General features: G+C 47.9%; 1 protein-coding gene across 6 annotated transcripts in view; it reads right to left on the bottom strand.

Annotated features, from left to right (window-relative positions):
• Positions 1 to 13,936, bottom strand: part of NLRP5 (NLR family pyrin domain containing 5) — a 69,575-nt gene that overhangs the window by 25,666 nt on the left and 29,973 nt on the right. For 4 of the 6 annotated variants that reach the window (XR_013408587.1, XM_028838413.2, XM_077976207.1 and 1 more), the window contains 5 exon segments: positions 12,328 to 12,384; positions 11,276 to 11,332; positions 9,324 to 10,917; positions 3,004 to 3,174; positions 2,085 to 2,252 (listed from right to left, as the gene is read on the bottom strand). Coding sequence is in view for 5 of the 6 variants with exons in the window: in XM_028838413.2 (XP_028694246.2) it covers positions 2,085 to 2,252; positions 3,004 to 3,174; positions 9,324 to 10,917; positions 11,276 to 11,332; positions 12,328 to 12,384 (2,047 nt within the window). In the remaining variant the exon portion in view is untranslated. 6 annotated transcript variants of the gene reach the window in all.

Genomic DNA, 13,936 nt, shown 5'->3' with positions numbered 1-13,936 from the left:
GTGGCCCAATCCATCTTTCAATGTCAAAGTCTACCGTTTAGAGACTTAGCTCATCATCCCATCCCTCTGTACAATAAATACTTTGGGGAATACGGGCCAAGTGTTGGGAATAGAGCAGTTCTAGGTTCTGGGGCTACAGGAGTGAAGAGAATAGAACAATACCCCTGCCCCTGTGTGTTATGAGAAGGGAAATTCATTAGACTTCCAGGAAACTGGACCTAAGTGACTTCAATGCTTTTTCCTTTCTTGGCCCCAAATAGCCTAGATCCATCTTTTCTGACAACGTGTATATTTATTCTTTGAATCCAAGCTCCAGCTCTCTGCACTTGTGGTGCAGAGTGAGCAAAAGAGTGAGCATGTAGCTTCCTCCAATCTGTTCCCAGATAAACCCCACGTGAGGTCAGGCACAGCATTTCCGTCCTGAGACGATGTCTATGCTTTGGCCAATTTCCCTGGGTTACATCTTTTTAAAGTACAGTTCCTTGGCTACCAGGCAAACACACACGGTGCAAAGCAAATTCTTATTATTCTTTGATGTTAGTTGATGTGCCAACTAACAAAGCTCAAAGCAGGGCTTGTACTTGTCTGTCTCAGAATATTTGGGAGGGTGCAGCAGGTGGATCACTTCAGGTCAGAAGTTCGAGTCCAGCCTGGCCAACATGGTAAAACCCCCATCTCTACTAAAAATACAAAAATTAGCCAGGTGTGGTGGTGCACGCCTGTAATCCCAGCTACTCGGGAGGCTGAGGCAGGAGAATCACTTGAACCCGGGAGGCAGATGTTGCAGTGAGCTGAGATCACACCACTGCACACCAACCTGAGCAACTGAGCTAGATTCAGTCTCAAAAAAAAAAAAAAAAAAAAAAAAAAAAGGAAAAGAAAAAAGGAAAAGAATACTACATAAACATTAAATAGTTGTATCTCTAGACCAAGCTAATCTAATGAACAAACCACCTTCCCAGGACTTGCAAACCACAGTGAGAGCCCCAAACCGGAACCAACCAACCAACCAACGTGTCCCTGGACAGGGGAATGGTTCAACTGCAGTACTTCATAGCATCGAATGGCTGTCGCCAAGAGAAAGGAAGAAAATGTCGAACACTTGACTGCTTGGGTGGATCTCAAGCACTGACGGAGCAAAGCCCGTCTCAGGCGACGACATACCACACTGACTTCACTGTAAGAGCATTGTCAAGGCCGGGCACGGTGGCTCACGCCTGTAATCCCAGCACCTTGGGAGGCTGAGGTGCACGGATCATGAGGTCAGGAGATCAAGACCATCCTGGCTAATATGGTGAAACCCTGTGTCTCTACTAAAAAAAAAAAAAAAGAAAAATAAAAAAAATGAGCCGGTCGTGGTGGCGGGCACCTGTAGTCCCAGCTACTCGGGAGGCTCAGGCAGGAGAATGGCATGAACCGGGTAGGCAGAGCTTGCAGTGAGCCGAGATCGCACCACTGCACTCCAGCCTGGGCAACAGAGCGAGACTCCGTCTCAAAAACAAACAAACAAACAAACAAACAAAAAAACAGACCAGACTGGGCAACCGAATGAGACCTTGCCTCTGCATAATTTTTTTCTTTTTCTTTTTCTTTTGAGATGGAATCTCGCTCTGTCACCCAGGCTGGAGTGCAGTGGTGCCCTCTCGGCTCACTGCAAGCTCTGCTTCCTAGGTTCAGGCCATTCTCCTGCCTCAGCCTCCTGATTAGCTGGGACTACAGGTACCCGCCACCACGCCCGGCTAATTTTTTTTTTGTATTTTTAGTAGAGACGAGGTTTCACCGTGTTAGCCAGGATGATCTCGATCTCTTGACCTTGTGATCTGTCCCCGCCTCGGCCTCCCAAGCATAAAAATTTTTAAATGAAACTTTGAGGTTTTTTTTTATTGTGATAAAGTATTTATAACCGAAAATGGACTATTTTAATTATTTAGGTGTGCAATTCAGTGGCATTAAACTCCTGCAACCATCACCCCCATCCACCACCAAAACTTTTTCAGCTCTTTAATTTTTGCCTCTTTCTGTAATTATTTCCAACAAAAGCAAAAACGAAGAAACAAAAGGCAAAAGCCCTACCAGAGACGCACCTCAAAGACTCCAACAAACATTTTGGGTGTTTTAAGGCTTCACACGCCATCCTTACATCCTCTTCCTTCAGGTGGGTGCCTCCCAAATTGAGGGATCTTAGGTTACGGTTGGCAATGAGGGTTCTCCAGAGGTGCTGCAGACCAGAGGCAATCTGTGCGTTCCTAAACCTGCAGGAGACGGGAAACGGGAGATGCATGTGACACTGGTGACGTTTTGTTGTGACCTCACTTATCCTTCCCATCCTTCTCCCATTCTAACTTGCAAATTTCTAATTGTATTTCCTTGTAAAGCAACGAATACCTGAGTGCCTGTGATGGGCCAGCTACTGGGAATAGCGTATGAAGCAGTATTAACAATCCCTGCCTTGAAGAGCTTAATCCATCCAAACCCGTCCAAACCTGGTGTCAAGGAACCTGCTTCAGTAACACAAGGTTTTTGTTTGTTTTGTTTGAGATAGAGTCTTGCTCTGTTGCCCAGGCTGGAGTGCAGTGGCGCAATTTTGGCTCACTGTAACCTCCACCTCACTGGTTCAAGCAATTCCCTTGCCTCAGCCTCTCAAGTAGCTGGGATTACAGGCACGTACCACCATGCCCTACTAATTTTTTTTGTATTTTTAGTAGAGCTGGGGTTTCACCATGTTGGCCAGGCTGGTCTCGAACTCCTAACCTTGTGATCCTCCCGCCTCAGCCTCCCAAAATGCTGGGATTACAGGCGTGAGCCACTGCGCCTGGCCGATCACAAGGTCTTTAGCAACTCCCCACTCTGTGCTTTTGGGAACTTGGTTCCTACACCTTGGGTGGCACTGATGCCCTCAGGCTGAGCTTGAGGGGTTTCAGATGGGTCTCCTCTCAGGAGGTAGGGGAGAGCTGGGACAGCGTCATGGGAAGGGATTCTCTCACAGGGGGTGGGCAGCCTTACCTCAGGGTCTGTATCTTGCAGGTGGGATGCCTCAGCTTGGCACACAGGGTCTTCATGGCCCGCTCTGTCAGGATGCTGCTGCCCAGGTCCAGCTGCCGCAGGTTGGGGTGGGTGCTGAGCACAGAGCAGAAATCTTCCCACTGATCCTCCATGAGGGTCTTACCCCGCATCCTACATCAGGGGATAGAAACAGGGGCTCGTGGGATGGAGTTTAATATGAGCAACTGTGGTAACATGTCGGAGAGGGACAGAGCTATCGAGGCACATCCTATGTTGGGGGGGACAGAAATATGGGCTTGTGGGATGGAGTTTAAGGTGAACAATCGTGGCAACATGTCGGAGGAGAGGGACTGAGCTATCGAGGCGAGACCGGGGCAGCTTTAGAGACTCTGAGGCAACTTAGTGGCTGCCATCACGCTTTGCACGACTAGCCCTGTGTCCACCCTGCCTCCTGGATATATTGATACCCGAGGGGGTATGCAGGTATGACTAGGAACTGCCAGCTCCTGAGTCAGATCTTTTTTTTTTTTTTTTTTTGAGATGGAGTCTCACTCTGTCACCAGGCTGCAGTGCAGTGGCATGATCTCAGCTCACTGCAACTTCTGCCTCCCGGGTTCAAGCGATTCTCCTGCCTCAGCCGCCCGAGGAGCTGGGACTACAGGCGCCCTCCACCATATGCAGCTAATTTTTGCATTTTTAATAGAGATGGGGTTTCACCATGTTGGCCAGACTGGTCTCAAACTCCTGATCTCATGACCTGCCCCTGCCTCGGCCTCCCAAAGTGCTGAGATTACAGGTGCGAGCCACCGTGCCTGGCCCTACATCAGGTCTTTGCTTCAATTCCAGCTCCACTTGAACGTAAAACTGTGCAACAGCTTTGGAAAACAGTACAGAGGTTCCTTAAAAAATATTAAAATAGAGCTACTGTAGGACCTAGCAATCCTATCTCTGGGTGTAAGCTCAGAAGAACTGAGGTCAGGATGCAGAAGAGGTATTTGGTCTCCCGCGCTCACTCTGACATTATTCATAACAGCTCAGATGTGGAAAACTTACATGTCCATCCATGGATGAACAGATAAACAACATGTGATACGGCCAGGCGCGGTGGCTCACGCCTGTCATCTCAGCACTTTGTGAGGCCGAGGCGGGCAGATCACCTGAGGTCAGGAGTTGGAGACCAGCCTCAACGTGGAGAAACCCCGTCTCTACTAAAAATACAAAATTAGCCAGGCGTGGTGGTTCATGCATATAATCCCAGCTCCTCGGGAGGCTGAGGCAGGAGAATCGCTTGCACCTGGGAGGCAGAGGTTGCGGTGGGCCGAGACCGCGCCATTGCACTCCAGCCTGGGCAACAAGAGGGAAACTCCATCTCAAAAAAACAAAAACAAAAAAACAAAAACATGCTATACATACGTAAACAGAGTATTACTGATCCTTAAAGGAAGACATTCTACCGTTTTTGACAGCGTGGATGAACCTGGAGGATATTGTGTTAGGTGAGCTATACCAGTCACAGAAGGAAAAACACTGCATGATTCTACTTTGTTTTGGAGACGGAGTCTCTGTCGCCCAAGCTGGAGTGCAGTGGCATGATCTTGGCTCACTGCAACCTCTGCCTCCCAAGTTCAAGTGATTTTCCTGCCTCAGCCTCCCAAGTAGCTGAGATTACAGGTGCCCACCACCACGCCCAGCCAACTTCTGTATTTTCAGTAGAGACGGGGTTTCACCATGTTGGTCAGGCTGGTCTCGAACTCCTGACCTCAGGTGATCTGCCTGCCTCGGCCTCCCAAAGTGCTGGGATGACAGGTGTGAGCCACCACCACACTCGGCTCATGATTCTACTTTGAAATATCTACAATTACAGAAAATAGAATGGAGGCTGCCAGGTGACTGGAGAGCCGGGGAGATGGAGATAATTGTTCCGTGGCTGTGAAGTGTCAGTTATGTGACATGAAAAAGTTCTAGAGATCTGCTGTACAATGTCATGCCTGTAGTTAATATTGTATTGTCCACCTAAAAATTGGAGCCATTAGTCTCCCGTCCACTGGCAATCATCTCCTGTCTGAGTTTGTACCTTCCCACGTGTGTGAACAGAGAGCTAACCTCTTGAGTTTGCCCTGAATAAAAGAAACAGAGGCCGGGCGCGGTGGCTCACGCCTGTCATCCCAGCACTTTGGGAGGCTGAGGCGGGAGGATCACAAGGTCAGGAGTTTGAGACCAGCCTGACCAACATGGTGAAACCCCGTCTCTCCTAAAAATACAAAAGTTAGCCGGGTGTGGTGGTGGGCAACTGTATTCCAGCTACCCAGGAGGCTGAGGCAGAACTGCTTGAACCCAGGAGGCAGATATTGCAGTGAGCCAAGATCTTGCCACTGCATTCCAGCCTGGGTGACAGAGCAAGACTCTGTCTCAAAAAAAAAAAAAAAGTGAATAGATGACCCTGGAGAACATTAAGTGAAACAAGCCAGGCACACAGAAGGACACATACTACCTGATCTTCCTTACACATACAATCTAAGAACATGAACCTCACAGAAACAGTGAAATGGTGGTTACCAGAGACTGGGAGGGAGGGACTCAGGAGATGTTGGTCAAAGGATACAAAATTTCAGTTAGGAGGAATAAGTTTTAGTGACATACTGCACAGCAGGGTGATTGTAATTAATAATGTGTATCTTAAAATTGCTAAAAGGGTAATTTTAAAATATTCTCACTACAAAAATTTATAGAGGGTAAGATAATAGATGTATTATTTTGATTTAATTATTCTACAGTGTATATACATGTACCAAGCTATGACAGTGTACCCCATAAATACACACAATTATTTGTCAAAGAAAAAGGTGAATACAGCCAGGCGTGATGGCTCACGCATGTAATCCCAGCACTTTGGGAAGCCAAGGTGGACAGATCACCTGAGGTTAGGCGTTTGAGACCAGCCTGGCCAGCATGGTGAAACCCTGTCTCTACTAAATCTGCAAAAAATTAGCGGGGCATGGTGGTGTGTGTCTGTAATCTCAGTTACTCAGGAGGTTGAGGCAGGAAAATTGCTTGAACCCAGGATATGGAGGTTGCAGTGAGCCGAGATCACGCCACCGCACTCCAGTCTGGGGCAACAGAGGGAGACTGTTTAAAAAAAAAAAAAAAAAAGAAAGAAGAGAAAAAAGTGAATGGTAAGCGTAGCACGAGGTTTGTGAACACAAGTAGCTGTGATTTTTTATGACATGTAAATTTCCCATCTCAGTGCTTAGCCTTGTGGCTGTGTACATTTTCAGTCAATCTACAGGCAAATTGCCCAGGTTGTAACTCCCCTGATTGTGGAAAGAACATAACGGCCAAGCTGATCTTTCTCTGCACTGACATGAGCTCTTCTCTCACAAAGCAAGCATCTGTACTTAATTGTTTTCTAACCAAGGGTAGCTGCTATGTTATCAAGGCCTTAGCACACACCAGGTGTTGTGCTGGACCTGTTTCATGTGAGGTGTTTTTTTTTTTTTTTTTTTGAGACGGAGTTTCACTCTTTTTGCCCAGGCTGGAGTGCAATGGCATGATCTTGGCTCACCGCAACCTCCGCCTCCTGGGTTCAAGCGATTCTCCTGCCTCAGCCTCCCGAGTAGCTGGGATTACAGGCATGCGCCACCATGCCTGGCTAATTTTGTATTTTTAGTAGAGACAGGGTTTCTCCATGTTGGTCAGGCTGGTCTTGAACTCCCGACCTCAGGTGATCCACCTGCCTTGGCCTCCCAAAGTGCTGGGATTACAGGAGTGAGCCACCATACCCAGCCTTTTTTTTTTTTTTTTTTTTTTTTTTTTTTTTTAAGACAGCGTCTGACTCTGTTGCCCAGGCTGGAGTGCTGTGGCATCATCTCGGCTCACTGCAACCTCTTCCTCCTGGGTTCCAGCAGTTCTCCTGCCTCAGCCTCTCTAGTAGCTATGATTACAGGCACTTACCAGCATGTCTGGCTAATTTTTGTAGTAGGTGATCCACCTGCCTCGGCCTCCCAAAGTACAGGGATTACAGACATGAGTCACCATGCCCAGCCCCACTTGAGAATCTGATGCTGTTTTAAACCCGTGAGGCTGATGCCATTTCCACCATATTGCCAATGGCAACAGGGCTAGTTAGTGGCAAAGCTAAAATTCAAAACCAGGTTTGCCCAGTGTACCATATACACCAGCACTCCATTTAGCTCTGGTAGTATCATTAGCTGACATCTGTTAGTGAGTGCCAGGCCCAGTTCCTGAGTGCTGTGGCTGTGTATACTGTCTCCTGACAACTGGATAGGTAGCTGCCATGACCTGTTTTACAGATGGGGAAACTGAGGCACAGAGCAGCAGAGTAACTTGCCCAAGGTCACACTGCCAGGAAGCAGCAGACCTGGGTTTCACATATTAGCAGATGGGTGGCCACGTTCACTTTAAAAAAAAAACTTTCCTAACAACTAGACCACCAGGGAATGTCCACATTCTTTTTATTTTTTTTAATTTTTATTTATTTATTTTTTTTGAGACGGAGTCTCGCTCTGTCGCCCAGGCTGGAGTGCAGTGGCCGGATCTCAGCTCACTGCAAGCTCCACCTCCCGGGTTTACGCCATTCTCCTGCCTCAGCCTCCCGAGTAGCTGGGACTACAGGCGCCCGCCACCTCGCCCGGCTATTTTTTTTTTTGTATTTTTTTTTTTAGTAGAGACGGGGTTTCACTGTGTTAGCCAGGATGGTCTCGGCCTCCCAAAGTGCTGGGATTACAGGCTTGAGCCACTGCGCCCGGCCCCACATTCTTTTTATTATTCATTTTTTTTTTTCCAGGGACAGGGTCTCACCCTGTCACCTAAGCTGGAGTGAAATGGTGTGATAACTCACTGAAGCATTCAGTTCCTAGGCTCAAGTGATCTCCCTGCCTCAGCCTCCTGATGAGCTGGGACCACAGGCACACACCTCCACCCTGGCTAGTTTTAAATTTTCTTGTAGAGACAGGGGCTCACTTTGTTGCCCAGGCTGGTCTCAAACACCTGGCCTCAAGCAATCCTCTTCCCTCGTCCTCCCAAAGTGCTGGGATTACACGTATGAGCCGCTGCACCCAGCCTGTCCACGGATAGGGTCTTACTTTGTTGCCCAGGCTGGTCTCAAAAACCTGGCCTCGAGCAATCCTCTTCCACCCAGCCTGTCCACATTCTTCGCTGCTGTGTTCTGGGTCATAGGATGACGTTGAGATGGTCCAGAAAAGTGTGTTTTCTAGACCGGCATTATTCAGTAAGCATCAGCTACGTGCGACTATTTAAATACAAACGAGGCCAGGCACGGTGCCTTATGCCTGTAATCCCAGCACTTTGGGAGGCTGAGGTCAGGAGTTTGAGATCAGACTGGCCAACATGGTGAAACCATCTGTACAAAAAATAGAAAAGTTAGCCAGGTGTGGTGGTGCCGCCTACAATCCCAGCTACTCGGGAGGCTGAGTCAAGAGAATCACTTGAACCTGGGAGGCAGAGGTTGCAGTGAGCTGATATTGTGCCACTGTACTCTGGCCTTGGCAACACAGTGAGACTCTGTCTCAAAAAAAGAAAAAAATACAAATGAGTTGAAATGGTGTAAGGTAAGTTTCACCTCCACAGTCTCACCACATTTCAGATGCTCAACAGGCTTATGAGGCTGGTGGCTGTCTTACTGGACAAGGCACATGGCATATTTCCATCACAGAACCCTCTACTGGACAGCACGGCCCTGGACTTCATACCAAACAAGCAGTCCACAAACCCGAGTGATCACATTGACAGGAGCTTGCTCACACCTGTAATCCCAGCACTTTGGGAAGCTGAGGCCGGTGGATCACCTGAGGTCAGGAGTTCGAGACCAGCCTGGCCAACATAGCAAAATCCCATCTCTACTAAAATTACAAAAATTAGCTGGGTGTGGTGGTGTGTGCCTGCAGTCCCAGCTACTCAGGAGGCTGAGGCAGAAGAATCACTTGAGCCTGGGAGGTGGAGTTTGCAGTGAGCCGAGATCATACCACTGCACTCCAGCCTGGGCAACAGAGTGAGACTCTGTCTCAAAAATAATAAAATAAACCACAAATTCCTGGGTTTCAACCCCAGATCCTTTCCTTTAGAGTCTTCGGCGGGGCCCTGAATTTTGAAAGACCTTTCCCAGGTATGGACAATGAGCCAGATTCGGGTCCTGGCATTTTAGCCAGCTGGACATCATCTGGGCGATTCATCCTGAAAGAATTATCTGGGACCTTGAAGTCCCTGGAAGTCCTGTCAAGCCCCAGGAGCAGGGACACAGAGCTCAGCACAAGGCATAGGATAAAATTGCCTGCGGTACTCACCATTGAGGAACCACAGGCCACGCCTCAGCTAACTCATCTCTTGGGAAGATCCCTTTGACATCCACCCGAATTTTCTGCAGATACGGACCGTGCTGGAGGCAGAAGGAAGATGCTATCAAGTCCAGGTTCTGATTAATCGGAAGCCACACTTCTTGGAAGCCGTTTAATGCCGAGCGAACAAACTCTTTGTCTTGAGTCTCGAAAAGACAACGGAAGGCATCCAGGGTGTCTCCCGGGGCGGCGGCATTGGGCTGCTGACCCAACAGACACACCCAGTGCAGAAGCTTCTGTTTCACCCCCAGGGGAACGGGACAGCCCAGCAGGACCTCCAGAGGCCTCCTTACGTCTTCACTCACGAGGCCAAACAAGAAACGCTTCATCCAAAGCAAGTGGATGTGGAAGCCTGCTTGTTGAAGCTCCATGGACCTCTTCGTCTTCTCAACGAACAGAGGGCAGAGAGCCGGCTCGATCTCCAGCCCCTCTAACACGTAGTACAAGGCGGCACAGAAGTCCTGGAGACTGAGGTGGAAGAAGGTGTAGAACTCCTTGCAGTGGCTGTCTCGGAGAAGGATATTCATGTGAAACAGAGTACGGAGTTCAGACTCCCCGAGTCCGTGAACCATGAGGTCGTCACCATCAAACACAGACTTCATGTTCCACACTCCCTCCACAGCCATACGGCAGAAACGCTTCAGGACAACTCTCTCCTCCAGATTGAGGCAGCGCCGGGCCACGCCTCGAGGGGTGAGCTGATGAAACACAAAAGCGGCATACAAGCCTGTGAGCGTTTGGCCGAAGGGGGCGATGCTCTCCCCCACCACGTCCTGCAGCTGCAGAGCCACGCAGATCAGAGAGCCCACGGCAGGGACCTGACACTGGTCGAACAGCTTACGGTTGTTCATTATCGCACGCAACCCTTGCGTCTTCTGATGCTCACCGATCCCGCGCTCGAGGAGCAAGTGGATTCTTTGTTCTGTGGTGATTCCTCTAACAAACAGGTAACGGGGAGACACGACCTCCGACTTGAGCTTCTCTATGCCCACGTCTCTGACAGTGACCATCAGGAAGGACTCAGGGAGCAGGACTTTCCTCAGCAGACTCTGGATGAGGATGAATGGGGGCTGCTTCTCAGCCCAGTCTTTGCAGAGCTTCGTGTCACTGTTGAGGACAGAGCCCAGGTCATCGAAACCATCAATGATGAACAACAGCCTTTCCGGTCGGGACATGATCTCCGTCACTGGAGCCTGGGCGTCTGGCCATTCCCTGGAGATGAACTCTGCGACACTGCTCTCCTTCTGCTGCTGCATCTCTCTAACGGGGAGGAAGACGACGTAGGAGAACATTCCCTGGTAGAGTCCACCTTGTGCCCAGCACAGCACGATCCTTCTGGCCAGAGCTGATTTCCCAATTCCTGACTTTCCGTGTAGAACCACTGTGTGAGGCCGGAAGCCCCATTGGTCTGAATTAAAAGCACCGGCCAACATTTGCATTTCTGGCCAGTCAGCAGTTTTTTCAAAACCACGACGTACATCCTCCTTCACAGCGAATTTGGTCACCACGTGACTCTTGTAGTCCCATTTGTCACCTCCACACTCTGAAGTCAGAGAGGGTAGAAAGAAAATCAGGAAACAGTTTGAAGAAAGCACTTGACTACTCTTGGCCATGTGTTTAGCATCCATCAAACAAAGTTGTGATTGACTCGAGTCCCCTAGAATTATGGGTTCTTTAGAATTTTGTCTTCATAGTATCTGACTGTAGATAATCACAGTAAACGTGCATAGCTCTATCCATGGGACTGATCGAAAGCGTGAAGGGAAGGGGTTGACACCAGAGACAAATGAGAATGAAGAAAGGCAATCTAAACTACATACCCTTGCAACTAAACTACTTACACTTCTCTCGCCCAACCTTCTTCCAGGAAGGCAACCAAGGAATAAATCTGTTTTCCTCACCTTGTGCTTCTGTCTCTGCTGCTGTGGCACCTTCTTGTTCCATAGCTTGTGAAATTTCTGCAAAAGAAGAATGAATTCCAACATACTTGTGTTTATTATTCAAATCAGATATGTCAGACACCCCCAAGATAAGCTCAGTCATGCCATATTTAGTTTTCTGGCCAGATTAAAGCATGGCAACCACTGGCTCAGCTAGAAGACCGAGTGTGCTAGTACAATGAGCACTAATTCAAGGCTTGAGGGTGAGAGTCCCAGGTTCATTTCTCCTTGGAGAGCCTTGCACAAGTTATTAAAATGAGGGGTAGGTCGGGCACGGTGGCTCACACCTGTAATCCCAGCACTTTGGGAGGCCAACGCGGGCAGATCACGAGGTCAGGAGTTCGAGACCAGCCTGGCGAATATGGTGAAACCCCATCTCTACTAAAAATACAAAAACCAGCCAGGCACGGTGGTGTGCACCTGTAATCCCAGCTACTCGGGAGTCTGAGGCAGAAGAATCACTTGAACCCGGGAGGCAGAGGTTTCAGTGAGCCAAGATCAGGCCACTGCACTCCAGCTTGGGTGACAGAGCGAGACTCCTTCTCAAAAAAAAAAAAAAAAAAAAAAAAAAAGTCATGAAGGCAAGACATGTTTCTCTTACCACTGTAATTCCATCACAATTCTTCAAAGGCAGATGTTCATGTACATATTAGTTGATAGAAGGAATTAAGAAAATAATTACTGCCACTTAAGTTTGAAGAAAGCCCTTAACTACTCTTGGCCATATGTTTAGCATCCATCAAACAAAGTTGTGATTGACTCGAGTCCCCTAGAATTATGGGTTCTTTAGAATTTTGTCTTCATAGTATCTGACTGTAGATAACCATAGTGAACTTGTGTAGCTCTATCCATGGGACCGATCAAGAGCTTGAAGGGAAGGGGTTGACACCAGAGACAAATGAGAATGAAGAAAGGCAATCTAAACTACATACCCTTGCAACTAAACTACTTACACTTCTTTCACCCAACTTTCTTCCAGGAGGGCAACCAAGGAATAAATCTGTTTTCCTCACCTTGTGCTTCTGTCTCTGCTGCTGTGGCACCTTCTTGTTCCATAGCTTGTGAAATTTCTGCAAAAGAAGAATGAATTCCAACATACTTGTGTTTATTATTCAAATCAGATATGTCAGACACCCCCAAGATAAGCTCAGTCATGCCATATTTAGTTTTCTGGCCAGTTTAAAGCATGGCAACCACTGGCTCAGCTAGAAGACCGAGTGTGCTAGTACAATGAGCACTATTTCAAGGCTTGAGGGTGAGAGCCCCAGGCTCATTTCTCCTTGGAGAGCCTTGCACAAGTTATTAAAATGAGGGGTAGGTCGGGCACGGTGGCTCATGCCTGTAATCCCAGCACTTTGGGAGGCCGAGGCGGGCAGATCACCTGAGGTTAGGGGTTCAAGACCAGCCTGACCAATATGATAAAACCCAGTCTCTACTAAAAAAAATACAAAAATTAGCTAGGCATGGTGACATGTGCCTGTAATCCCAGCTACTCAGGAGGCTGAGGCAGGAGAATCACTTGAACCTGGGAGGCAGAGGTTACAGTGAGCTGAGATCATGCCACTGCACTCCAGCCTGGGTGACAGAGCAAGACCCTGTCTCAAAATTAATAAGAATACAAAAATTAAATGAGGGGTAAAACCTACAGTTAAGAATTAAGGATCTTAGAGCCAGATGTTGTGATACATGCCTGTAGTCCCAGCTACTCGGGAGGCTGAGGCAGGAGGATCACTCGAGCCCAGCAGTTTGAGGCTGTAGTGTGCCACAGTTGTGCTTGTGGAGAGCCACTGCATTGCAGTCTCAGCAATATAGCAAAACTCTGCCTCTTAAAAAAAGAATTAAGGATTTGAGTCAGACACAGGATTCAAATGTGAATTGTCATATACTACTTGTAAGATCTTCATCAATTACTGGGGTTACATGTTTCTGGATGTTCATCTACAAAAGCAAAGAAATTATTCCTATGTTGTCGAATTGCTGTGGAGATGATTTAGTAGAGTAATAACACAGCCTCTGGCACATAGTAGCTACCACTGACTGAGAATAACCACTATATATATTTATCAGGACATAGTTACCATGTGAGGCTAAATACAAATTCCTCTTAGGATCTATGAGAATAGATTTGCCATTTTATTTCTGTTTTTGTTTTTTTTTTTTTTTTTTTTTTTTTGAAACGGAGTCTCGCTCTGTCGCCCAGGCTGGAGTGCAGTGGCGCGATCTCGGCTCACTGCAAGCTCCGCCTCCTGGGTTTACACCATTCTCCTGCCTCAGCCTCCTGAGTAGCTGGGACTACAGGCGCCCGCCACCGCACCCGGCTAATTTTTTGTATTTTTAGTAGAGACGGGGTTTCACCGTGGTCTCGATCTCCTGACCTTGTGATCCGCCCGCCTCGGCCTCCCAAAGTGCTGGGATTACAGGCGTGAGCCACCGCACCCGGCCTTAGATTTGCCATTTTAAAGAATAATCATTAGGGTGGACTTTGTCTTGTAAATTAGAGAAAAATTATCTATTTTTCAAAAAATCACAAACAGAATAAAAACCATTTAAGGATTTTTAAGCATGGGAGTAAAGTTACAGATGTAAATTTTTAGATCACCTTGGTTATTGTATGAAAAATGG

Source organism: Macaca mulatta, chromosome 19 (genome assembly GCF_049350105.2).
Source record: "Macaca mulatta isolate MMU2019108-1 chromosome 19, T2T-MMU8v2.0, whole genome shotgun sequence".
Lineage (NCBI taxonomy): Eukaryota > Metazoa > Chordata > Mammalia > Primates > Cercopithecidae > Macaca > Macaca mulatta.
The sequence above is the reverse complement of the archived record's forward strand: the minus strand, read 5'-3'. Positions and strand labels throughout refer to the sequence as shown.